Source organism: Triticum aestivum, chromosome 5A (assembly GCF_018294505.1).
Source record: "Triticum aestivum cultivar Chinese Spring chromosome 5A, IWGSC CS RefSeq v2.1, whole genome shotgun sequence".
NCBI classification, from domain to species: domain Eukaryota; kingdom Viridiplantae; phylum Streptophyta; class Magnoliopsida; order Poales; family Poaceae; genus Triticum; species Triticum aestivum.
The window spans coordinates 656,218,685-656,243,912 of record NC_057806.1 but is presented as its reverse complement, the minus strand read 5'-3'; the positions used below and the strand labels follow the sequence as shown (position 1 = coordinate 656,243,912).

The 25,228-nt window shown below is 46.1% G+C and overlaps 2 protein-coding genes and 1 pseudogene across 2 annotated transcripts; all 3 read right to left on the bottom strand.

The window, feature by feature from the left end:
* Positions 1-12,061: 12,061 nt before the first annotated feature.
* LOC123105701 (chaperone protein DnaJ-like) lies at positions 12,062-13,311 on the bottom strand. Its single transcript, XM_044527820.1, has 3 exons — positions 12,783-13,311; positions 12,551-12,671; positions 12,062-12,362 (listed from the first exon to the last, which is right to left on the bottom strand). Exons 1-3 carry the CDS (start codon positions 13,068-13,070, stop codon positions 12,130-12,132), a joined length of 642 nt encoding a protein of 213 aa, XP_044383755.1. The 5' UTR covers positions 13,071-13,311; the 3' UTR covers positions 12,062-12,129.
* Positions 13,312-18,899: 5,588 nt separating this feature from the next.
* Positions 18,900-20,660, bottom strand: LOC123105702 (chaperone protein dnaJ 39-like; annotated as a pseudogene).
* A 133-nt stretch (positions 20,661-20,793) lies between these two features.
* LOC123105698 (extensin) lies at positions 20,794-23,928 on the bottom strand. The gene is made up of 4 exons (XM_044527817.1): positions 23,484-23,928; positions 22,629-22,742; positions 21,638-22,146; positions 20,794-21,330 (listed from the first exon to the last, which is right to left on the bottom strand). The coding sequence occupies exons 1-4, from the start codon at positions 23,799-23,801 to the stop codon at positions 21,105-21,107; spliced, it is 1,167 nt and encodes a 388-aa protein (XP_044383752.1). The 5' UTR covers positions 23,802-23,928; the 3' UTR covers positions 20,794-21,104.
* Between the last annotated feature and the right edge of the window lie 1,300 nt (positions 23,929-25,228).

Genomic DNA, 25,228 nt, shown 5'->3' with positions numbered 1-25,228 from the left:
TAAGGCCCATAACTATTTTCCACTTAGAAAATGAGTTAACCTTCAAAGGGGGTGGAGCCCCAACATGATTGATATCTGGATGAGGGATAGGTAGTGGCGAGTAATGCGTCTCTATGGAATTGTAGAGAGGTATGGTGGTAAGCTTGAGATGAGCAAGAGTTTCTCTTGTATCATCACATCATGAGCCACACTTGGAACAAATGAGGATCATGCAGATGTGGAGGCTTTGAAGAGCACATCCACCTCATCCTTGATGGTGGAGTGTGCTTCTCTCAACATAACAAAATTTAAATCCAACAATAGTAAGGAGAAGTCCATTACAGTCAAGGTAGCGACTGATGTAGGAACAATAGGGTTAGCAATGGCGGGAAGCTCGGGTGGAGGGGCATGAACCCCCTCACCTTGTGGTAGTTCCACACCCTCCTCTGGATGATCAGCCATAATCTCTTTAGGTGGTTAAGCCCTAATGAAGAGTCAAAGCTCTGATACCAATTGAAAGGATCGAGAGGTCGACTAGAAGGGGGGTGAATAGGAGACTACAAATTTTAGCTCAACTTCCTATTTTAGGGGCTAATGCAGATAAAGTAAGTTCTCTAGATATGCAATCTATGGTGAGAACAACATATATGGCAATCAAGTTAGCAATAAGGTAAGCAAGGCAACAAGCATACAAAGAAAGTAAAGGAACGAGAACGGATAAGCCACTAGTGAGTCGAGGATGCAGATGTATCCCGAAGTACACACTCTTTTGGGAGTTCTAGTCTCCGCTGGAGAGGTGCCGAAGCCAAAGCTCTGGAGCGCCACCAAGTGCCTCACCTTATTCTCCCTTTGAGTCACCCTCAACGGACAAGCCTAAAATCACTCAGGGTATGATCTTGACAACGACCACCTAACCATTACAAACTTCCCGGAGAACACCACTAGCAAGCAAGCATATGGGCCTTGACTCCTAGCGTCTAGGATCCTAAATATCCTAAAGTAAAAGTGTTGATGATGAAATCGATCGGGGATCACAAATTTGTTTCTGTTGGAAATATGCCCTAGAGGCAATAATAAATTGATTATTATTATATTTCCTTGTTCATGATAATCGTTTATTATCCATGCTAGAATTGTATTGATAGGAAACTCAGATACATGTGTGGATACATAGACAACACCATGTCCCTAGTAAGCCTCTAGTTGACTAGCTCGTTGATCAATAGATGGTTACGGTTTCCTGACCATGGACATTGGATGTCATTGATAACGGGATCACATCATTAGGAGAATGATGTGATGACAAGACCCAATCCTAAGCCTAGCACAAGATCATGTAGTTCGTATGCTAAAGCTTTTCTAATGTCAAGTATCATTTCCTTAGACCATGAGATTGTGCAACTCCCGGATACCGTAGGAGTGCTTTGGGTGTGCCAAACGTCATAACGTAACTGGGTGGCTATAAAGGTACACTACAGGTATCTCCAAAAGTGTCTGTTGGGTTGGCACGAATCGAGACTGGGATTTGTCACTCCGTGTAAACGGAGAGGTATCTCTGGGCCCACTCGGTAGGACATCATCATAATGTGCACAATGTGATCAAGGAGTTGATCACGGGATGATGTGTTACGAAACGAGTAAAGAGACTTGCCGTTAACGAGATTGAACAAGGTATCGGGATACCGACGATCGAATCTTGGGCAAGTATCGTACCGCTAGACAAAGGGAATTGTATACGGGATTGATTAAGTCCATGACATCGTGGTTCATCCGATGAGATCATCGTGGAGCATGTGGGAGCCAACATGGGTATCCAGATCCCGCTGTTGGTTATTGACCAGAGAGTTATCTCGGTCATGTCTGCATGTTTCCCGAACCCGTAGGGTCTACACACTTAAGGTTCGATGACGCTAGGGTTATAGGGAATAGATATACGTGGTTACCAAATATTGTTCGGAGTCCCGGATGAGATCCCAGACGTCACGAGGAGTTCCGGAATGGTCCGGAGGTAAAGACTTATATATGGGAAGTCCTATTTTGGTCGCCGAAAAAGTTTCGGGGTTTATCGGTAACGTACCGGGACCACCGGGAGGGTCCCGGGGGTCCACCAAGTGGGGCCACAAGCCCCGGAGGGCTACATGGGCCAAGTGTGGGAGGGGACCAGCCCCAGGTGGGCTGGTGCGCCCCCCCCCCTCACAAGGGCCCAAGGCGCCTCCAAGAGGGAAGGGGGGCAAACCCTAGGGCAGATGGGCCCTAAGGCCCACCCCAGGTGTGCCTCCCCCTCTCCCCCTTGTGGCCGCCACCCAGATGGGATCTGGGGGCTGCCGCCACCCCTAGGGAGGGAACCCTAGGTGGGGGCGCAGCCCCTCCCCTCCCCCTATATATACTTGAGGTTTGGGCTGCCCAACACACATGAGTTCTTGACCTCTCCCTGGCGCAGCCCTACCTCTCTTTCTCCTCATATCTCGTGGTGCTTGGCGAAGCCCTGCTGGAGTACCACGCTCCTCCACCACCACCACGCCGTCGTGCTGCTGCTGGATGGAGTCTTCCTCAACCTATCCTTCTCCCCTTGCTGGATCAAGGCGTAGGGGACGTCACTGGGCTGTACGTGTGTTGAACACGGAGGTGCCGTCCGTTCGGCACTAGGATCATCAGTGATTTGAATCACGACGAGTATGACTCCATCAACCCCGTTCACTTGAACGCTTCCGCATAGCGATCTACAAGGGTATGTAGATGCACTCGCCTTCCCCTCGTTGCTGGTTTCTCCATAGATAGATCTTGGTGACACGTAGGAAAATTTTGAATTTCTGCTACGTTCCCCAACAGTGGCATCATGAGCCAGGTTTATGCGTAGTTACTATGCACGAGTAGAACACAAAGTAGTTGTGGGCGTCGATATTGTCAATTATCTTGCCGTTACTAGTCTTATCTTGATTCGGCGGCATCGTGGGATGAAGCGGCCCGGACCAACCTTACACGTACGCTTACGTGAGACCGGTTCCACCGACTGACATGCACTAGTTGCATAAGGTGGCTGGCGGGTGTCTGTCTCTCCCACTTTAGTCGGATCGGATTCGATGAACAGGGTCCTTATGAAGGGTAAATAGAAATTGGCAATTCACGTTGTGGTTTTGGCGTAGGTAAGAAAACGTTCTTGCTAGAAACCTATAGCAGCCACGTAAAAACTTGCAACAACAATTAGAGGACGTCTAACTTGTTTTTGCAGCAAGTGTTTTGTGATGTGATATGGCCAAAGGATGTGATGAATGATATATGTGATGTATGAGATGATCATGTTCTTGTAATAGGAATCACGACTTGCATGTCGATGAGTATGACAACCGGCAGGAGCCATAGGAGTTGTCTGCGTGTCAATATAAACGCCATGTAAATTACTTTACTTTCTTGCTAAACGTGTTAGCCATAGTAGTAGAAGTAATAGTTGGCGAGCAACTTCATGGAGACACGATGATGGAGATCATGATGATGGAGATCATGGTGTCATGCCGGTGACAAGATGATCATGGAGCCCCAAGATGGAGATCAAAGGAGCTATATGATATTGGCCATATCATGTCACTATTATTTGATTGCATGTGATGTTTATCATGTTTTTGCATCTTGTTTACTTAGAATGACGGTAGTAAATAAGATGATCCCTCATAATAATTTCAAGAAAGTGTTCCCCCTAACTGTGCACCGTTGTGATAGTTCGTTGTTTCGAAGCACCACGTGATGATCGGGTGTGATAGATTCCAACGTTCACATACAACGGGTGTAAGACAGATTTACACATGAAAACACTTAGGTTGACTTGACGAGCCTAGCATGTACAGACATGGCCTCGGAACACAGAAGACCGAAAGGTCGAACATGAGTCGTATAGAAGATACAATCAACATGAAGATGTTCACCGATGTTGACTAGTCCGTCTCACATGATGATCGGACACGGCCTAGTTGACTCGGATCATGTAATCACTTAGATGACTAGAGGGATGTCTATCTGAGTGGGAGTTCATAAGATGAACTTAATTATCCTGAACATAGTCAAAAGGTCTTCGCAAATTATGTCGTGGCTCGCGCTTAAGTTCTACTATTTAGATATGTTCCTGGAGAAAATTTAGTTGAAAGTTGATAGTAGCATTTATGCGGACTAGGTCTGTAAACTGAGGATTGTCCTCATTGCTTCATAGAAGGCTTGTGTCCTTAATGCACCGCTCAGTGTGCTGAACCTCGAACGTCGTCTGTGGATGTTGTGAACATCTGACATACACATTTTGATAACTATGTGATAGTTCAGTTAAACGGTTTAGAGTTGAGGCACCGAAGACGTTTTTGAAACGTCGCAAAACATATGAGATGTTTCGAGGGCTGAAATTGGGATTCCAGGCTCGTGCCCACGTCAAGAGGTATAAGACCTCCGACGATTTTCTTAGACTACAAACTAAGGGAGAAAAGCTCAATTGTTGAGCTTGTGCTCAGATTGTTTGAGTACAACAATCGCTTGAATCAAGTGGGAGTTGATCTTCTAGATGAAATAGTGATAGTTCTCCGAAGTCATTACCACCAAGCTGCTAGAGCTTCATGATGAACTATAATATATCAGGGACATATATGATGATCCTTGAGATATTCGCGATGTTTGACACCACAAAAGTAGATATCAAGAAGGAGCATCAATTGTTGATGGTTGGTGAAACCACTAGTTTCAAGAAGGGCAAGGGAAAAAAGGGATACTTCATGAAATGGCAAATCAGCTGCTGCTCTAGTGAAGAAACCCAAGGTTGAACCCAAACCCGAGACTAAGTGCTTCTGTAATAAGGGGAACAACCACTGGAGCAGAATTACCCTAGATACTTGGTAGATGAGAAGGCTGGCAAGGTCGATAGAAGTATATTGGATATACATTGTGTTAATGTGTACTTTACTAGTACTCCTAGTAGCACCATGGTATTAGATGCCGGTTCGGTTGCTAAATGTTAGTAAACTCGAAATAAAAGGCTGCAGAGTAAACGGAGACTAGCTAAAGGTGAGCTGGCAATATGTGTTGGAAGTTTTTTCAAGCTTGATGTGATCAAGCATCGCACGCTCCCTCTACCATCGAGATTGGTGTTTGCGTTGAGCATAGACATGATTGGATTATGTCTATCGCAATACGGTTATTCATTTAAGGAGAATAATGGTTACTCTGTTTATTTGAATAATACCTTCAATGGTCTTGCACCTAAAATGAATGGTTTATTGAGTCTCGATCGTAGTGATACACATGTTCATGCCAAAAGATATAAGATAGTAATGATAGTACCACCTACTTGTGGCACTGCCACGTAAGTCATATCGGTATAAAACGCATGAAGAAGCTCCATGTTGATGGATCTTTGGGCTCACTCGTTTTTGAAAAGTTTGAGACATGCGAACCATGTCTATTGGTGTATATGCATGAAGAAACTCCATGCAAATAGACCGTTTGGACTCACTTGATTTTGAATCACTTGAGACATGCAAATCATACCACATGGGCAAGATGACTGAAAGCCTCGTTTTCAGTAAAATGGAACTAGAAAGCAACTTGTTGGAAGTAATACATTTTGATGTGTGCAGTCCAATGAGTGCTGAGGGGTGTAGTGGATATCGTTATGTTCTTACTTCATAGATGATTTGAGTAGATGTTGAGTATATTTACTTGATGAATCACGAGTCTGAATTATTGAAAGGTTCAAGTAATTTCAGGGTGAAGTTGAAAGATCGCCGTGACAAGAGGATAAAACATCTATGATATGATCATAGAGATGAATATCTAAATTATGAGTTTGGCACAGAATTAAGACATTGTGGAAAATGTTTCACAACTAATACAGCCTGGAACACCATAGTGTGATGGTGTGTCCGAACATCATAACTGCACCCTATTGGATATGATGCATACCATGATGTCTCTTATCGAATTACCACGATAGTTTATGGGTTAGGCATTAGAGACAACCACATTCACTTTAAATAGGCACCACGTAATTCCGATGAGATGACACCGTATGAATTATGGTTTAGAGAAACCTAAGCTGTCATTTGTTAAAAGGTTTGGGGCTGCGACGCTTATGTGAAAAGTTTCAGGCTGATAAGCTCGAACCCAAAGCGGATAAATGCATCTTCATAGGACACCCAAAACAGTTGGGTATACCTCCTGTCTCAGATCCGAAAGCAATAAGGGATTGTTTCTAGAATCGGGTCCTTTCTCGAGGAAAAGTTTCTCTCAAAAGAATTGAGTGGGAGGATGGTGGAGACTTGATGAGGTTATTGAACCGTCTCTTCAACTAGTGTGTGGCAGGGCACAGGGAGTTGTTCCTGTGGCACCTACACCAATTGAAGTGGAAGCTTATGATAGTGATCATGAAACTTCAGATCAAGTCACTACCAAACCTCGTGGGATGACAAGGATGCGTACTACTTCAAAATGGTACGTAATCCTGTCTTGGAAGTCATGTTGCTAGACAACAATGAACCTACGAGCTATGGAGAAGCGATGGTGGGCCTGGATTCCAAAATGGCTCGAGGCCATATAATCCGAGAGAGGATCCATATATGAAAACAAAGTGTAGACTTTGGAAGAACTACTTGATGGTCGTAAGGCTGTTAGGTACATATGGATTTTAAAAGGAAGACGAACAATGATGGTAAGTATCACCATTAAGAAAGCTCGACTTGTCGTTAAGATGTTTTCCGACAAGTTCAAGGAGTTGACTATGATGAGACTTTCTCACTCGTAGCGATGCTAAGAGTCTGATGGAATTATATTAGCGATTACTGCATTATTTATGAAATCTTGCAGATAGGATGTCAAAACATTGTTTCCTCGACGATTTTCTTGAGGAAAGGTTGTATGTGATACAACCGGAAGGTTTTGTTAATCCTGAAAGATGCTAATAAGTATGCAAAGCTCCAGCAATCCTTCTAAGGACTGGAGTAAGCATCTCGGAGTTGGAATGTATGCTTTGATGAGATGATCAAAGATTTTGGGTGTATACAAAGTTTATGAGAAACTTGTATTTCCAAAGAAGTGAGTGGGAGCACTATAGAATTTCTGATGAATATATGTTGTTGACATATTGTTGATCAGAAATGATGTAGAATTTCTGGAAAGCATATAGGGTTATTTGGAAAGTGTTTTTCAATGGAAAGCCTGGATTAAGCTACTTGAACATTGAGCATCAAGATCTATAAGGATAGATCAAAACGCTTAATGGTACTTTCAAATGAGCACATACCTTGACATGATCTTGAAGGTGTTCAAGATGGACCAGTCAAAGAAGGAGTTCTTGCCTGAGTTGTAAGGTATGAAGTTAAGACTTAAAGCTCGACCACGGCAGAAGAAAGAGGAAGGACGAAGGTCGTCCCCTATGCTTTTGTCATAGGCTCTATACGGTATGCCATGCTGAGTACCGCACCTGATGTGTGCCTTGCCACATATCTGGCAAGAGGGTACAAAGGTAATCTAGGAGTAGATCACCAGATAGCGGTCTAAATTATCCTTAGAGGAATAAGGATATGTTTCTCGGTTATGGAGGTGATAAAGAGTTCGACGTAAAGAGTTACGTCGATGCAAGCTTAACACCTATCCGGATAGCTCTGAGTAGAGATACCGGATACGTATAATGGAGCAACAATTTAGAATAGCTCCAAGTAGAACAGTTATTTGAAATGGTTCCAAATATAGCATAGTAGCTGCATCTACAAGATGACATAGAGATTTGCAAAGTACATACGGATCTGAAAGATTCAGACCCATTGACTATAACATCTCTCACAAGCATAACATGATCAAACCCAGAACTCATCGAGTGTTAATCACATGGTAATGTGAACTAGATTATTGACTCTAGTAAACTCTTTGGGTGTTAGTCACATGGGGATGTGACCTTGAGTGTTAATCACATATCAATGTGAACTGGATTATTGACTCTAGTGTAAGTGGGAGACTGTTGGAAATATGCCCTAGAGGCAATAATAAATTGATTATTATTATATTTCCTTGTTCATGATAATCGTTTATTTTCCATGCTAGAATTGTATTGATAGGAAACTCAGATACATGTGTGGATACATAGACAACACCACGTCCCTAGTAAGCCTCTAGTTGACTAGCTCGTTGATCAATAGATGGTTACGGTTTCCTGACCATGGACATTGGATGTCATTGATAACGGGATCACATCATTAGGAGAATGATGTGATGGACAAGACCCAATCCTAATCCTAGCACAAGATCATGTAGTTCGTATGCTAAAGCTTTTCTAATGTCAAGTATCATTTCCTTAGACCATGAGATTGTGCAACTCCCGGATACCGTAGGAGTGCTTTGGGTGTGCCAAACGTCACAATGTAATTGGGTGGCTATAAAGGTACACTACAGGTATCTCCGAAAGTGTCTGTTGGGTTGGCACGAATCGAGACTGGATTTGTCACTCCGTGTAAACGGAGAGGTATCTCTGGGCCCACTCGGTAGGACATCATCATAATGTGCACAATGTGATCAAGGAGTTGATCACGGGATGATGTGTTACGAAACGAGTAAAGAGACTTGCCGGTAACGAGATTGAAAAAGGTATCGGGATACCGACGATCGAATCTCGGGCAAGTATCGTACCGCTAGACAAAGGGAATTGTATACGGGATTGATTAAGTCCATGACATCATGGTTCATTCGATGAGATCATCGTGGAGCATGTGGGAGCCAACATGGGTATCCAGATCCCGCTGTTGGTTATTGACCAGAGAGTTATCTCGGTCATGTCTGCATGTTTCCCGAACCCGTAGGGTCTACACACTTAAGGTTCGATGACGCTAGGGTTATAGGGAATAGATATACGTGGTTACCGAATATTGTGCGGAGTCCCGGATGAGATCCCGGACGTCACGAGGAGTTCCGGAATGGTCCGGAGGTAAATATTTATATATGGGAAGTCCTGTTTTGGTCGCTGGAAAAGTTTTGGGGTTTATCGGTAACGTACCGGGACCACCGGGAGGGTCCCGGGGGTCCACCAAGTGGGGCCACAAGCCCCGGAGGGCTACATGGGCCAAGTGTGGGAGGGGACCAGCCCCAGGTGGGCTGGTGCGCCCCCCCCCCCTCACAAGGGCCCAAGGCGCCTCCAAGAGGGAAGGGGGGCAAACCCTAGGGCAGATGGGCCCTAAGGCCCACCCCAGGTGTGCCTCCCCCTCTCCCCCTTGTGGCCGCCACCCAGATGGGATCTGGGGGCTGCCGCCACCCCTAGGGAGGGAACCCTAGGTGGGGGCGCAGCCCCTCCCCTCCCCCTATATATACTTGAGGTTTGGGCTGCCCAACACACATGAGTTCTTGACCTCTCCCTGGCGCAGCCCTACCTCTCTTTCTCGTCATATCTCGTGGTGCTTGGCGAAGCCCTGCTGGAGTACCACGCTCCTCCACCACCACCACGCCGTCGTGCTGCTGCTGGATGGAGTCTTCCCCAACCTATCCTTCTCCCCTTGCTGGATCAAGGCGTAGGGGACGTCACTGGGCTGTACGTGTGTTGAACACGAAGGTGCCGTCCGTTCGGCACTAGGATCATCGGTGATTTGAATCACGACGAGTACGACTCCATCAACCCCGTTCACTTGAACGCTTCCGCATAGCGATCTACAAGGGTATGTAGATGCACTCTCCTTCCCCTCGTTGCTGGTTTCTCCATAGATAGATCTTGGTGACACGTAGGAAAATTTTGAATTTCTGCTACGTTCCCCAACAGTTTCATGGAAGTATAGATCGGGTATTACTCTTTCAATCCTTGAAATATGATGGAGTTTGAGTGGAAGGATCGAGAATATTTGAGCTTTTGAAGGTTTGGAATGGTGGAGTAGCTCAAGACATTAGGGTTAGTTGTTAGAGGTCAAAGAAGGGTTTTTTATACTTTAACCCTCAAAGTGATCGTTCCCACCAGATGGCCCCATGTGCACGGGTCAAGAGAGACAAAAATCCTAGATCCCGTGTGCATGGGGTTTCCAGCTCAACCTAGTGGGCATGGGGGTCAGGAAGCCCGTGTGCATACGGTGTCGATAGAGAAAACTCAGGACGACGTGAACACGGCCCCTGGACCCCATGGGCATAGGGTAGGTTAGCCAAGAGCACAAAGGAAGTGAGATAATGGGCTATATTTAGTGGTAGGAGTAGGATAGTTGGTGTATATGTTTTGCATGACCTCACACCTTCTCCCAACACCTCGACCCCTCTTAATAGTGTGGTTTTCCTATTACTCAAAAGAAACCAAACAAAACTCTCAAGTCTTTGGATAACCACACCTTTTTTGCCTTTTAAAGTGGGGCTCAACCATCTCCATAAAATAATTCTTAGAGACCGATGACTTGAGCTAAACTAGTAATCATCATTAGTCCTCACTCCACATTGTCATTACACAGAAATACCATTAGGGGCTGATGCACTTTCATGTGGCATAGAAGGTGGCTGGGAGGAGATGCTCTGGTCGTCTAGCGGTGGTGAAGGGGGCGGCCTGACTTTGTGGAGGAAAAATAAGTGAGGTGCATCCATGCATCCGCTGAGGCAAGACCGCGAGAGGAGACAGTTGCATGGTCACACGAGAGGATTGCAGGTGCATGCGGGGAAAAGGTCTCCCGCCTATCCACCTAGGATTAAGCAACGAGACAGGGCGAGGAATCAGGAACGAGAGTTGGGAGGGTGGATGAGTGTGTGCGGTGCGTGCGATGGCGTGATGGAATTTGGGCGACACAGACTGGGGGTCTTACAAGCAAGGTTTTTTAATTTTAGACAATGACATCTAGGTCCCACATGTTAGAGTATATTAGTACATGGGTACGTGGATATGCAGGTATGGTTTCTACCTCCCGTATCTGCACTACCTGATGGGTGAGGTTTTTCTCATTTATTTAGCCATGGGTATTTTTTTCCATACACTTGCCCTAATAGGTTTCTCCCCCCTGTGGCTAGCGGTTCCCCATTGCCATGTTGACACAAGGGTAGGATTGCGGTGAAAATATGAATTTGAGGTGTAGGGATTTAATAAAGAGGAGTTCCTGGCTTTCCATCCACCTACCACATGGAATCACCCAACACTTCTTTCTTCTTTCTTGCCTTATCCCTCTTTCTCTATGTGGTAGGTGGATGGAGTGAGGTGAAGTGGGATGGAAGTGGCTCACAAGGATGAACAATGATGAATGAAACAGATTGTTGTAGCCATGAAAGGTATGAGAAGATACTAGGGGCGGAAGCATAGGTACTTAGGTAGTAAACTAACAAAACTATCAAGACAGTTCAAATAAATTTGAACGAGCAGGGCAATGTTCAGGAACCATAAGAAATACAGTACTCAAAAGTACCAACTGAAAGTTGACCGACATTTCCAAACAAAAAATGCAGCACTTTTTGCGGAGATAGAATGGCTACCGTAGTAAACCGAGCAGTTGTTGGAATGAGAATTTGTAGAAAGTGTTGAGTCACAACTAGGAAGTTCCGTCTGAAAAGAAAGAGAGGTACCCAAGTTCTACTGTGACCAGTAGTTAGTAGAGAAGCAAACCGACACGGCTCGGAAGTGCTGAAGAAAAATGATGTGCTCAAAAGTGCCATAGCAAACAAAGGACGTGTAAGGAGGATTTGACTCGGCAGTTCTGGAACAACATAAGCGGTGGCTCCGAATTCTTGAAACTAGGTTTCTTCCCTGAATATGAATAACCCTAAGAGGGTTGATAGTGTAGGAAGATAAATTTTCGGAGGTACAAGGCTCTTAGAGAAACCCATACAAAGTGATGGCCATGGAGTAGAATTTGGAGGATTTTGGCTTAGGAACTGTTCTTGGAGTTCAAACATAGTATTTGCTTATGCCCCACTTCATAGTATGGTTGTTCTATACTCAATGTGAATCTTGGATTCACTAAAAACCTTGAAAGTACATACTAAGAACTTGATGAGGACAACAACTAGATACATTTTGTGGGGGCCACCAATGATGTCCCACTTATAGCCAAACATGATAGTAGATAGTAAGATTATATGCTATACATGAAATAAGCTCAATAAGTATCATGTTTATGTCAGGTATAGTATATAGAAGATAAGAGTGGCGATAAGACCAGTTATCATTAGAGAATACATAAACACTGACGATCAACTCTTTCTGATACAAGAGTTGATTGTCATACAACACTTTTTGATGAAAATGCGCACTTCTAATGATAAGAACTTGATGAGGACAATCAAGTCTTCTTGATGCACGAAGATAAGCATGGCGATTATTAGAAAACACGAAAATACTGCTTCCCACACGCTTTCAGGTTTGCACTCTAAATCCAGGCCATCTTCCGAGTTCAGATATGTTTCCATCTCTTTAATGACAGCCGCTGCAAAATGAGAACCGAAGTGGTGTCAATGAAATGAACATTTTCGATCAATTACACTTCTTATATCTGAGTAAGTACGGAAAAACAAAGACATCTGATCAGTAGTTGATCATTGATCAGACGTCCATTTTACTGACTGGCACGAAATATAGTTTGACATTAGAGCAAAAGAGAAGAGATTTCAGTACCGAACCAATCAAACTCCTCTTGTGCATCATGGCCGCCGCCCGAATACTTGGGCCGGCTCTCCGAGTTCATCAGCGTGTTGTAGGCGTGCTTGATCTTCAGAAACTTCTCCTGAGCATTCGCCTACATTGAACCAGGAGCTTGTCAGCAAAATCTCCATCAGGAAACTGTACTGAAGCTAGTTCCATCGCTGAATCCTGCTGCTTGGATGGGAAGAGGAGGGGAGCACCGCACCTCCTTGTTGACGTCCGGGTGGTACTTGAGCGCAAGGCGCCGGTACGCGCGCTTGATCTCGGCAGGCGACGCCAACGGCGCCACGCCCAGCACCTCGTACAGGGACCGCCTGCCTCCGCTGGCGCCCGCGCGGACCCGCACGCTCGCCCGCCGCGCCAACCGACCGGAGCTGGAGCCGGACCGGTGGAGAGTGAGAGGAGGCGCCGGGCCCGGAGCAGACGCGAGGCGGCGTGAGAGAGGGATGACATGCTGGGCGGCGACGGCGGAGACCTGCACCGACAGCGCCATTGCAATGGGGTTGCGAGGCTCGCGGCGAGCGCGTCCTCCGCCGTTCAGATCGACCGGCACTGAGGATCCAACGGCCGCTGTTATAAGCTGATGATTAGCAACCTCTCGATGTGTCAGCACCTACCTTACTACTTTTACGCAAACTGTAATTTTAGCCGCCGAAGTATAGATCCGGTTTATTTGAGGACACAAAATACAAGATCCTGTTTTAAATAGAGAAAAGCATATTTACCATGCACGGGATGTCCCATGCATGGTGCCAGGGCCGGCCCTGAGGGGGGCAGGGGGGCGGCCGCCCCGGGCCCCCAAGATGCAGGGCCCACTCTCAGGTTTGCAAGTAGCCCATGGCTTCGGCTGAAAAAAAATCAATTTTTTCTAGGAAAGAAAACGAATCTGGATCGTAGCATGGCTTCAGTCCTTTTGCGTGTACGTATACAACTTGATATGGCAACCATGCATGCACGCACGACTTGTGCCTAAAAAATACATGCACGATCTCTCGGAAAGAAAACCGCACGGCCTGATCAATCAGATAAGATCTCAAGGTCTTCTCAGAAAAAAAAAGATAAGATCTCAAGGAGGGGCGATGTATCATGCACGACGCTGGCGAAGGATGAATTTCCCCTCGCGCCGAGCGCCCTTGTCATCTCCTGATCATCGCCTGATCTAGCGCCCTCGCCTCGCCTTGTCACCGCACAGCAGCAGGCAGGAGCAAAGGACAAGAGCGAACAAGGTCTGCTTACATTGGATCAGATCGTCAGAATCTCAGTTGATTTTTAAATCCATGATCTACAGCTCAAAGGTAACCCCTCTGGTAGTCCCTAGTCCCTGGTTCCCGAATTTGCTTTTTGTTAATTGAAGTCGATGCCGAGAATTGCTTTTTGATAATCCAATCATTGGATAAGGTTAGTGTGCTGAAAACTGCACTATCCGTGCTTAATCTCGAGATGACACAAAAATCAACTTTCTAATGGTCGTTGATTGTATTTCAATCGAAACCAGTTTGCTCAGTTTGGATTAATGGTTGCCGAGGTATCTCCAGAACGGTGTTGTTTTAAAAGTATTTTCAAAGTTTAGCGGATACTGTTTTCGTGACTTTTAGCATATTTCTATTTCACAAGAACTAGTCAATATCCAGGTATGATCAGTTTTTGATTACAACATGAAATACGGACATAGCTTCATGTTAAATATCCTGATTTGCTTCTTTTTATCATTTCATAAAATGGATCACCGATCTGTAGCCTAGAAATTTGTATATGACGTGCTTTGGAGTTCAAATTAGAGGGAGAATCTAAGCTATGCTTTCATATTTACCTAATGATAATTAATGGGCTAGCTGCAGGAGATATTTACACATATGTATTAGGATGTTCAAGAGCCGAGGCCAAATTATACACTAGTATTTTATGTTTATATTAAAGGGCCCCGTGTTTTACTTTCACCCCGGGCCCCTGAAATGTCAGGAACGGCCCTGCATGGTTCAGCCCTTGATCTAGTTGGAGATTTGGTTATATGCATATGCGTGCCCACTTCCTCCATCAATGCTGGCAGCTTTTCCTGTAGCTACCTTTGTGCGGTCTATGCCATGTTCTACCCACCCGTGTTTTTTCCATCTTATTTTCAAGTTTGAATGCATTTTATCTTTTGAACTGAGATTCTAGTTCATAAATGTTTTGAATATTTGTGTAAAACTTTATGTGACAAAGTGATGCACTCTAGAACATGAAAAACCCTACTATAACTTCATAAGAATACATGTTAAATTCAAACTCGTAATATTATTTTTTAAACAAATTTACCAAGTGCTACCAAGATCCCTGACATTGGGACGCAATAAATTCTTATGTAACATTTCGATACATTATGCTAGACAAATGTCTATAATTTTGTGTGGTTTCATTAAGTCTCATCATGTTTTAAGATTCAAAAATCATTTTTCTGGAAATATATTCAACAATGGTCTCATTAAATAGCTCTTGTCGCCAAGAACCCAAATATGCAAAGATATCAAAATTCACACTTTTGACCCAAAAGATATATGAAAATGAAAATCAAATGAAAAAGAATGGAGAAGTTGAGTGAAAAGAGAGAAGTGGAATGAGATGTACTGTGTATAGTACACAACAACAGTGTATGTGTCGGAAAGATGCATGCACGGGACCTCATTTTAAATATGCAAGACTAGCGTGTGAATTATCGTCATGAACATTTTCTCTCTTTTTCCAAGAAATTTTTTGATCTATTCATCATTGAATAAGTACTGGGCTTATTTGAGATACTTCCTTTTCTCCTCTTATCATGCAACTTCGCATCGATGTTGTATGCGCGACCGTGATTGTGTCCTTATAAACACAGAGACGCACATCTTATTCCTATAAGCATCTTCGAGAGACTGAATCGACATATCATTTTAAGATTGACGAAGTCACCACGGATGTCTTGTAGTCAACAGGAACGTCTTCTTTCACTGAAAGTGCATCGCCGAAAAATTTGAAATAAATCCAGAAAAATATGAACACCATTACTCTCTGGTGGGCTGGTGATATCATTGTCCTTCTAACCATCCAACCACATGTTTGTTTCTAGTCCCGCTGGTTAGTGGCTCATGTTTCTTGTCGCACCCGTCTCTCGCAATGGGTTTGCATTGTGCGTGGGGTAGCCCCCAACTCTCATATGTCTCTTCTCGCTTCTGTCGAGATTTCTTCATCTTCGTCGTTCCACACTGCATGCCACACGTTGTGCACGCCAGGTGCTTCTTACATCCCGTGCCCGGTTCCTCCAGCTTCCATGGTGGTTTTGCCGCTCGTTGGCGCTCTGTTTGCTTCGTCCGCCAACGTGTCGTTTGCTTCTCCGACTGACTAAAGTTCGGACTTGATTTCGCTTTTGCCTATTCCTGATCTGACGTCCTTGCTCGTCGTTCCTTTTCGTATTTCCAGCTACTCGGGGATCTACTATGTTCTTTGGTTGTGCCTGTTCTTCACGCTTGTTCTTGCCGCAAACTAAGATTCGGGTCTGTTTTTTGTCTTGCCTATGCCCGGTCTGCTATAACTGCTCACCGTCCCCTTGATGGTTTGCAAGTGCACAAAGCACAGTTCTAGCTTTTTCGAAGTAAGAGTATGGATCCCACAGAGAGCACAAGAAATGGTATTTGACTCTCGTTGAGGTTTACGGATATGTGACCACAAGTTAATTACAATCCAAGGCAAAGAGGAAATGAACCAGCTAGTTCTCACAATGACATTGTCAAATGATCTCTGCATGTAAAAGTTGGAAAAGAAGACGAACCAGCTAAGGCCGGATAAGTTGAAGCCAGACTAGCTCAATCATTTTATATGGGAGGAGCTTGTCCGGATTTCGTCCTCAAGAAATTTGGAAAAAGCATGGCCAAAACTCCAAACAAGCTCGGGGGCTACTGACGGTGTACTGAACCGAGGGTGGCTTGTCGATGGGCCGGCCTTAGGTCCCAACAAGACAAGGTGTGGCCAGAGCCCCTCGTCCCACAAGAAGCCCTCAATCCGGAAGTATCTTCATCTTGGCATGCAAGTCAAGAAGCCCTCGTACCGATCAGGGCTCCAGGCCAGTTAGCAAACCAAGTAACCCTAGGACTCGCCCCCCTTTATAAGGTGATACCTTAGGATAGTTCAGGGCATTGACATCAAGTCACAGTCTCGATAGCAACATCTCCATAGATATTGTAACCCCCTCACACGAGGCGTTCCCCCCATCAATCAAAAACTAAAGCAGGAGTAGGGTGTTACCTCCAAGATGAGGGTCCAAACCTAGGTAAACCCCCCATGTGTGATCCCTTCTGGTACTTCCGGTCATGCGCACCACCCTATCAAGATTGCTGGTGGTTTTCCGTACAGTCAACCTCATCTTGTCATTAGATGTTATCTTGATGTTGACCCTGTTCTTGCGTGAATATTCTTTGACAACCTTCCTAAGTAGCTCAACACTCTAGAACACTTGCCCAGATGGAATAGGACATAGAATATCATCATACCTAAATGCTTTGAATTTCATCTTAACTCCATCTTCATCAGACTTTGGCCTGTGTAGCTCATCATCTTTTGAATCCTCTGCATGTTCTTCATTCCTTTTCTCTTCTTCATCAAAGAAATCGTTGACATACAAATCATCATCTCCTTTTGAGATGGCATAGTCATTGTCTGCAATTTCTGCATTGTAGTTAATGCCACTGTCATCATCTGATGATTCTATTGCGTCTCCACTGTCATTCACATCTCCAGTCTCATCACCATACTTAGCACTGTTAGCAACATCCATATCAGCCACTCTCTTGCCTTTCTTCTTCAGTAATGTAGCTGCACACATGAACTTTGCTTCCTCTACTATAGGCCTAGCCACTTTTATAGGTTTGGACTATGCTCCCACAGCTCCAAGCTTAAGAGAGCTAACGATAGGAGGTAATTTTATAATTGGAAATCTCACAACATTATCAAAATCCCTAATGGTTTCATCATGGACCAGGTATATATCCATGAAGTGATGCCTAAAGGTCACAAAGGCCCTCATATTGCCATAAGGATCATTTATTTCTTTAAGTCCATTAGTTTTTACTTGTAGACCAGGCATACGGTAATACATTTTCATCCTTCCCACCTCATAACCTGTCTCCTCTATTAGATCATCCACAACCGATGGTCACCAAGTCATCTTGTCTATGTGAACATACCAAAGTCTCTAGCCACCATACTTCTTATGTCTACCATTCTCCATGTAAATTCTCCCTGCCATGTCTGAACAGACAGATATGGGTTATCTTCATATGTGCATATATACAACATCCCAACGTAAATGTATTGCATCAATGCAACATCCAGAGTACATAATTAAACATCATAAACAAAAAGCCCCAAATTTACACCCTCCCCTAACCGACCAGTCCAAACCCTATCGCAACATCAAGATTTTGTCATGCTAAATCAAAGTGAATATATTATAGCAATGCAATACTAAAGAACGACAACATCACATGATTTGGACCTCAATGTCCCTATATTTAAATCCTACCAAAACCCCACTCCAAACCCTAGCACGGAACCCCGATTTTGACATGGTACATGCTCAAAATCGATTGACTATGGCAATGCGACACCAAACATGGATGACGCCACATGATTTCGAGCAGAAAAGGGTGGATCATTGGGCACTTACCATTGGGTGGTGGTTCATTCTCCGGGTGACAAACAACAGGGGCCATCGGTTACTAGCGTCTCCTTCAACCCACCTGCCTCTGACGAACAGGCATTGCCCGAGCCTTCCTCCAGACAAAACATCTCGTCGCCAATCAAGCCGCCGGTGGTTGATCAAGTCCACCACTTACTCCCCCCTAACCCCTTATCTTCCCGCCTCAACCGCGATCGAAATGAGAGAGGGAGAGGCTAGGAAGATTGACGAAAAATTGTACACTAAGGTACAGGGAGCTTTTATGACCCCCCCCCCCCCAACACACACACACACACACACACACACTTTTGTCACATTGTCGGTCAAGTGGTCAAACTGTATGCCACGTAAGGCGTAATACGAAGCCAAACCGTACGCGGTGACCGTCTCTGTTCACTGATGTAACGTTCATGACCATTATCAAGGTATTCATAAGTCCGGTGACCGATGTCAAGTTTGGGGATGAGTCCAGCGACCGTAGGTGAATTTCACTCCCAACTAGGGTAATGGAGGTCCACTTTCAGTCTCCGCTTTTTGATGATTGGTGACAAAGCCATTGAGTATAGCATGAGATAATTACAAAAACAATGCATCAAGAAGAGATGATTGACATACAAATTGAGCTCCCCCTATTTGTGTTTTTTTTTAAGATTTGCTTTAGAAATGCAAATGCACACATCCTTAGAAGTGTGAGAACATCCAAGTATATAACAAACATATCTAAGTGCATTATGTGAGAAGGTAGATAAGCATGGGAGGCGGATTTGTGGTCTATGTGGACATCTACACCTTATATGGAAAAAAATAGTAATTCAACAAAAAATTAAAAAAATCCTGAAAATATTTTTGAAATAAACTTCACCTTTTATTGTACCCGTGAGAAAAAAAATCCACAAAAAGAAAATATCCCTTTGACTTCTTTTCAAAAAAGACAAATTTTTGGCTAAAATAGTGTGAATAGTGACCTATAATAGCAAATTAATTTTGACTTTTTTGCTGTGAAGTCAACTTTTATTTTTTTCGTGAAAATTTATATACTAGTGCAAAGGTAAGTCAAGTTTTTTGTCAAAATAGTTCTTACCTATTTTGAGTTTTTATTAAAATATTAAAAAAAAACCATATACGGTGCATATACAACTAGGAACACAAGTGTATTCTCACATCCTTAAAAGTGTGAGAACATCCAAGTATATATAACAAACATATCTAAGTGCATTATGTGAGAACGTAGATAAGCATGGATATAATTAGAGAGTACGCAAACACTTGTTCCCACAGGCCTTCAGGTTTCCAGTCTAAATCCAGGTCATCATCCGAGTCCTGATATTGATATGCTTCCATGCTTTTAATGATAGCCGCTACAAAATGAGAACCGGAGCGGTGTCAGCGAAATGAACACTTTTCGATCAATCACGCTTGTTTACGTCTGAATAAGTATCTTATTTACTTGCAGATTCAAAGAAAGAAGACTGCAATGGAACCTTAAATCTACAAGTACAGTAGTTTCTTGGCAGAAAACTTCAATGAGATGCCCATCTCAGTGAGTATAACAAAACATGGTTTGTTGGAGCAGAAGAGAAGAGAGGAGATGTCAGTACCGAGCCAATCGAACTCCTCTTCTGCATCGGCGTACTTGGACCGGCCCTCCGAGCTCATCAGCGTGTTGTAGGCGTGCTTGATCCTCAGAAACTTGGCCTGAGCATTCGCCTGCATTGAACCAGGAGGTTGGTCAGCAAAATCTCCATTGGGGTAGCAGTACTGAAGCTAGTTCCATCGCTGAATCCTGCTGCTTGGATGGGAGCACCGCACCTCCTTGTTGACGTCCGGGTGGTACTTGAGCGCGAGGCGCCGGTACGCGCGCTTGATCTCCGCGGGCGACGCCGACGGCGCCACGCGCCAGCACCTCGTACGGGGACTCCCTCCTCCGCTCGCCTCCGCCGCCGGCGCCCGCGCGGACCCGCACGCTCGCCCGCCGCGTCCACCGGGGGTAGACGGAGCCGGAGCGGAGGAGGGGCAGGAGAGGAGGCGCCGTACTTGGAGCAGACGTGAGCCGGCGCGAGGGAGGGTGGAGGAGACGCGGGGCGACGGCGGCCTGCGCCGACAGCGCCATTTCCAATGGGGTTGCGGGGCTCGCGTCGGGCGCGTCCTCCGCCGTTGAGATCGACCGGCGCAGAGGATCCAACGGCCGCGCTACATTGGTGATCGTTGTGCCAAAAGACTACGACACCGCGGTTCAGACTATGAACGTCTTCCAAATTCATCATTGGACAACTACTCGACTTATTTGAGATACAACAAAAATCCTATTTTAAATATGCAGGACTCTCATGTGACTTATCATCATGAACATCAAGATAACAATAATACTTGTAATAATTATGGGTGATTTATCTTGTAATAATTCTGGGTGATTTAGCATCATAATATCTCTGGATTTTTTTTCCAGCAACCTTGAGAGGGAAAACCATCTCTTCAGGGAGTTGGATTACGATTGCTATCTCGATTTGATTAAAAAAAAACGGTGAGAATCTTGTACTGGAAACTTCATTTCACTCAGTTGAGCAAAAGGATTATCTTTTGGCTGAACTTTCGATAAGGAGTCAATTTTGTCAAAAAAAACACCCACAAACACAATGACCCATCTCAACAACTTGCGCAAAACGGTCAAGGATCGTGCTAGGCTACCAGTTAGTACCACTAGTCTAGCAAACCAAAGAGCAGCAGCTGAATCCATCTGTACATCATACCAAACACATCAGCAGAAACGAGAGCGATGCCATCTTTCACCGGTCTGAAATCCCAGTCCCTTGGTCAAGCACACCAGCAAAAAGAACTGAATGGTCACAGGTAAGCTGGTGCAGCTGCGACGCCATGCACCGATGGCACAGCCTGTGTGGTCGCTGGGGCGGGCGGCCAGTTGTCATCATCGGTCGCCGGCGCTGCTCCTTCAGCACTGCGCTGTGGGGTTCCTCCGGCTGCACCCTCGCTGCCTGGAGCGTACCCATGGTGCCTGACGAGCTGCAGGTTCGTCGCGGCTGCTTCATGTGGTGGTGCACCATAGGCAGCTCTGAAACACAAGAACGTACGAGGCAAAAGTACAAACCCATCAATTATTTGTGCATGTAGCCACAAGGAAAAACACATGAATAAATGGGCAGTTCCAACACGCAAAGTATGTATCTATATCCACATTGTCCCTGCAAGTAGTTTCTTTTTGGAACTATCTAGACTAGCTGAACAATGCGGTTTCGAGACATCAACGGGCCGACATTTGACGGATGTATACAGATTGTTTTGTAAAATGATTTCTTCGCATGTAGCAGATACTAGGAAAGAGGAAAGTACTAGGACCAATCGGTGGCTACCATACATACCTCCCAGAAGTAGTTTCCTGGTAATGAGATTTCACAGCATCATATCGATATGGATCATTCCGATTAGCAGCATAGTAGGGATCAGAGGAATAGGCAGGGTCTGTAACATGTTCTGGCACAGGGTGTTGGGCTTGCGCATAGTGATATTGCAAAGGAGGCGCTTGGGCGTAGTGGTAGGTGGCAGGAGGTGGACCATATGCTTGATAACCTGCTTGATACGGATACGCAGTTGGGGTCGCATAGTAAGCAGGTGTTGTGTATTGAGCAGTCACAGGAAGGTGAGAATCTGGGCGTGGGTAAGGTTGATTTGGCACCAGATGAGCAGCTGGAGTAGGAGCAAAAGTGCTTGGGTGATGCACATAAGAAGTTGGCTGTGTTGGGTATGAAGCTGAAGGAGGCAGAAAAGCAGCAGATTGAGCGGGATGCCTGTTGTCAACATAATGCAGGGGTGGTGCCTCTGGCACTGGCAGTGAAGTAACTGGACGGAACAATGCTCTCAGTTTCTCAACCTACAACAGAATTACCAAAAACATTGAAAATTCAGTGCAGGTAAATGCATGATATAGTTCACAGCTAAGGACTGATAAAATTAAGACAGAACAGAAAGATGGGAGGATAAACGCATTGCAAAGATAAGTTCAGTTCTTCAAAGTTAAACCATAGTGAATACAGATTACATAATAATCCCTATCAATCTCGACTTGCTTCTACATGTGTTTACACTTTACACCGTAACAGCAAGTACTGAAGTAAGGGTGGAAACTACTGTTCAAAGTTCAAACTAGGCACAGCAAGATGTGAATTGACTAATTTGATACTTTGCTGTATGCAAAAGACCATACATAAGCGAAAATGAGTGTTCATCTGGCAGACTGCCTGAAGTTAGAACCTCTTTGTACAGGAGTTACAAGTATACAAGAAAGATTCAGCACAGTTCGTTTCACCTCTCCTGAAGTGTACAAAACATAAATAAACACTGGTTCCCACTTACTTGCGTAAAGGTAAGTTCAGGCCAAAATTTCCCACGGGAATAATTCTCTCTTATGGCATTTCTTATGCTACTCTCTGGGATAGGCATGAAATCACCATCAATCACAAATTTGACCTGCACACAGCAGAAGAACACTAAACACTCAGTTTATGAACAATAATAATAATGTATAGCTAACCTATGAAGTTGATTGCTGGATGTCACTGGAAACTAAAGAGCATAATATGAGCCAAGATGAATCAAATTTCAGAAAATTAAAATAGTCACGACTCCTTTGGGAGATAACGGACTTACAAAATACGTATCATTAATAGCACTGGAAATGAGTTTTCACCATGCGTAAAAGAAAGTGCGGCAAAGTTCATTGCCAAAGCCAGTAGTAAATTACAAAATTAGTTTACGACTGATTAAGAGGGACCGACAGTGGGCGACCCAAAATGCTTGTATGGCTGGAGAATGAAACATTACTGTTCTAACTTGTAACTAATGTATTTCAGGTTCTCCCTGTATGCTACAAGCATCAGTCCTTGAGTTGACTCCCAACTTTTCATCAATCATCGCATCGTAAACTTGTGATAGTGGCTTAATTACTTGGTGAAAAGTGAAAACTCTTCTCTTTCTTTAATATCCTGTCTAAAAAAGGTTGAACCTGGTGATTTGCCACTGAAATGTGGCACCAGGACCCACATTTCAGTGACACATGGAGCCGTAAATCCTCAAGCTCCATTCTTTCTTTAGGGTGGAAAGATTCATACGCGCACAATCAACCATGATTCCCAGCATACTCCACCCACTAATACCAAACTCCAGACCTTATGAGCACGAATCGCCAGGGGACGGGGACGGGGGCGGTACCTGGGCAGGGTAGCGGCCCTGGAAGGCGGCGGGCTCGAGGGCGAGGCCGCCGTCGGAGTCGGCGCGGTAGGGCCCGTAGAGGTGCTTGGCGTGGAAGTCGTAGAGAAAGAGCGCGGCGCCGCGCCTGATCCGGGAGACGGCGTCCAGCCTCCCCCGCGGCAGGCCCAGCACCCTGTACCTGAAGCACTCGGGCCTGGTCTCGCCGCTGCACATGAAGATGTACCCCGCCGGCAGCGGCGAGGCGCCTTCAGGGGGGTCCGCCGCCGGCTGAGGCCCCGGGCTCTTGCGCGGCGGAGGGGGGGAGGCGTCCGTCGCCATGGACGCGGAGCAGGGGAGAGCGGCCTAGGGCTTCGCTCCTGTGCCGAATTTTTCTTTGGTGGAGTTCGTCCGGGGAGGAGGAATGGAGTGGAGCGGAGTGGGATTGGTGAGCGCAGGTGACGGCGAACCAAGTCAAAGTGCTTGACTAGGTTGACGCGTGTCACTCGAGACTCGAGAGGCAGTATTCAGAGTTTCAAAGGATAACTTGGAGGTGTTTCATCCACGAGTGCAAGATAACTTGCTGGAACTCGGCCCCAAGAACTCTTGGCCCCGCGTCGCTCCCCCGCGGGCGACCCGGGGCGCCCCAAACCTAGCCGCCAGAACCTACCCCCACCCGCTCCCTCTCCCCCTGCCGCCGCCGGGCAAAGCCCGCGCGGTGCCGGTGGCGGCGGGATCTCCTTCGCCCTTGGCTGGAGCGGGGGCCGCGGGGGGCCTCTTCTTCACTCAAGACGGCAGATCCCGGAGGCCGGCGTGTCGGATGGCGCTGCTGGCGGTGGTGGCGTGGGGCAGAGCAACCGCTGGCCGGTGGAGGCGCGTCGTCGTGGCGGAGCGCGCGTGCCGGTGGCGGCGCGGCGTTTCTCTCGTGGCGGGACTCGTCTTGGACAGATCTGCGGCTGCTGGTGGAGGAGGATGGCGGCGGATGCGCAACATGGAGTCTGGCAGGGTAGCGGGCTTGGACGGAGCTGGCAGCAGTGTGGTGGTGTGCTTGGGCGGTGGCGGCGTCATCTGGAGGCAGCGGAGCAAACCCACGGCCAGGCTGGTGGTGGCGGCGCTGCGATGGCTCGGCCAAGATGGAGTCTTGGCGAGCAGCGAGTGGCCGGTCTCCTCTGCGCGGTGTGGTGAGTCGCGGGGCTCTCTCGGTGGCGCGGCTTGGTTCTTCGTGGAGGAGCGGGTCCGTCCGTCGCAAGGCCAGCCTTTGGAGTGGGCGTAGGCAGTTGCGGACGGTCATGGACCCTGCCGGAGGTGGGGGTGGCTGCAGTCTCTTGTTCAGGCTGGGAGTTGGTGCGGTGGCCGGGTTCTTCTTGGTCATGCAGCCGGTCGACGGTCCTCAGCTTTGCGGCTACTTCGAATTAGAGTTGCGGTGGCGGCGGTGCGAGGCAAATTGGACGGCGTAGCCCATTTCCAGGAGGCGTGGTGATGTGCGTTTGCGCGGATGAAAATCCTGCTTGGCTTATGCCGGGCCGGCGACGATGGCACCTGTGGGTGTCATTTCCTTCTTGAAGGCGCCGCCGAGGTGTGTGCGCCATGCCCCTCGCTCACTTGGAGTTGGTGGCTGTCTCCAGGCGAAAGCCTCGATTCGATGTTGGATCGGCACATTGGCGGCGTCCTCGACGTCGTATCTCTGTTGGGAGCTTTGTGTGTGGAGACATGGTCAGGTCCTTATTGCTCTCCTTCGGTGTTCGTCGCTGCCTCTGTTGATTCTTTGC

What these genes read in the sequence shown, in the direction of transcription:
- LOC123105701 (XM_044527820.1), bottom strand. Translation starts at nt 13,070, where the DNA reads ATGGCGCTGTCGGTGCAGGTCTCCGCCGTCGCCGCCCAGCATGTCATC. An exon ending in ACCCGGACGTCAACAAGGAG is followed by an intron (nt 12,672 to 12,782) that starts GTGCGGTGCTCC and finishes GGTTCAATGTAG; the next exon opens with GCGAATGCTCAGGAGAAGTT. An exon ending in AGAGGAGTTTGATTGGTTCG is followed by an intron (nt 12,363 to 12,550) that starts GTACTGAAATCT and finishes CTCATTTTGCAG; the next exon opens with CGGCTGTCATTAAAGAGATG.
- LOC123105698 (XM_044527817.1), bottom strand. Translation starts at nt 23,801, where the DNA reads ATGGCGACGGACGCCTCCCCCCCTCCGCCGCGCAAGAGCCCGGGGCCT. An exon ending in AGGGCCGCTACCCTGCCCAG is followed by an intron (nt 22,743 to 23,483) that starts GTACCGCCCCCG and finishes TGCTGTGTGCAG; the next exon opens with GTCAAATTTGTGATTGATGG. An exon ending in CAGGAAACTACTTCTGGGAG is followed by an intron (nt 21,331 to 21,637) that starts GTATGTATGGTA and finishes CTTGTGTTTCAG; the next exon opens with AGCTGCCTATGGTGCACCAC.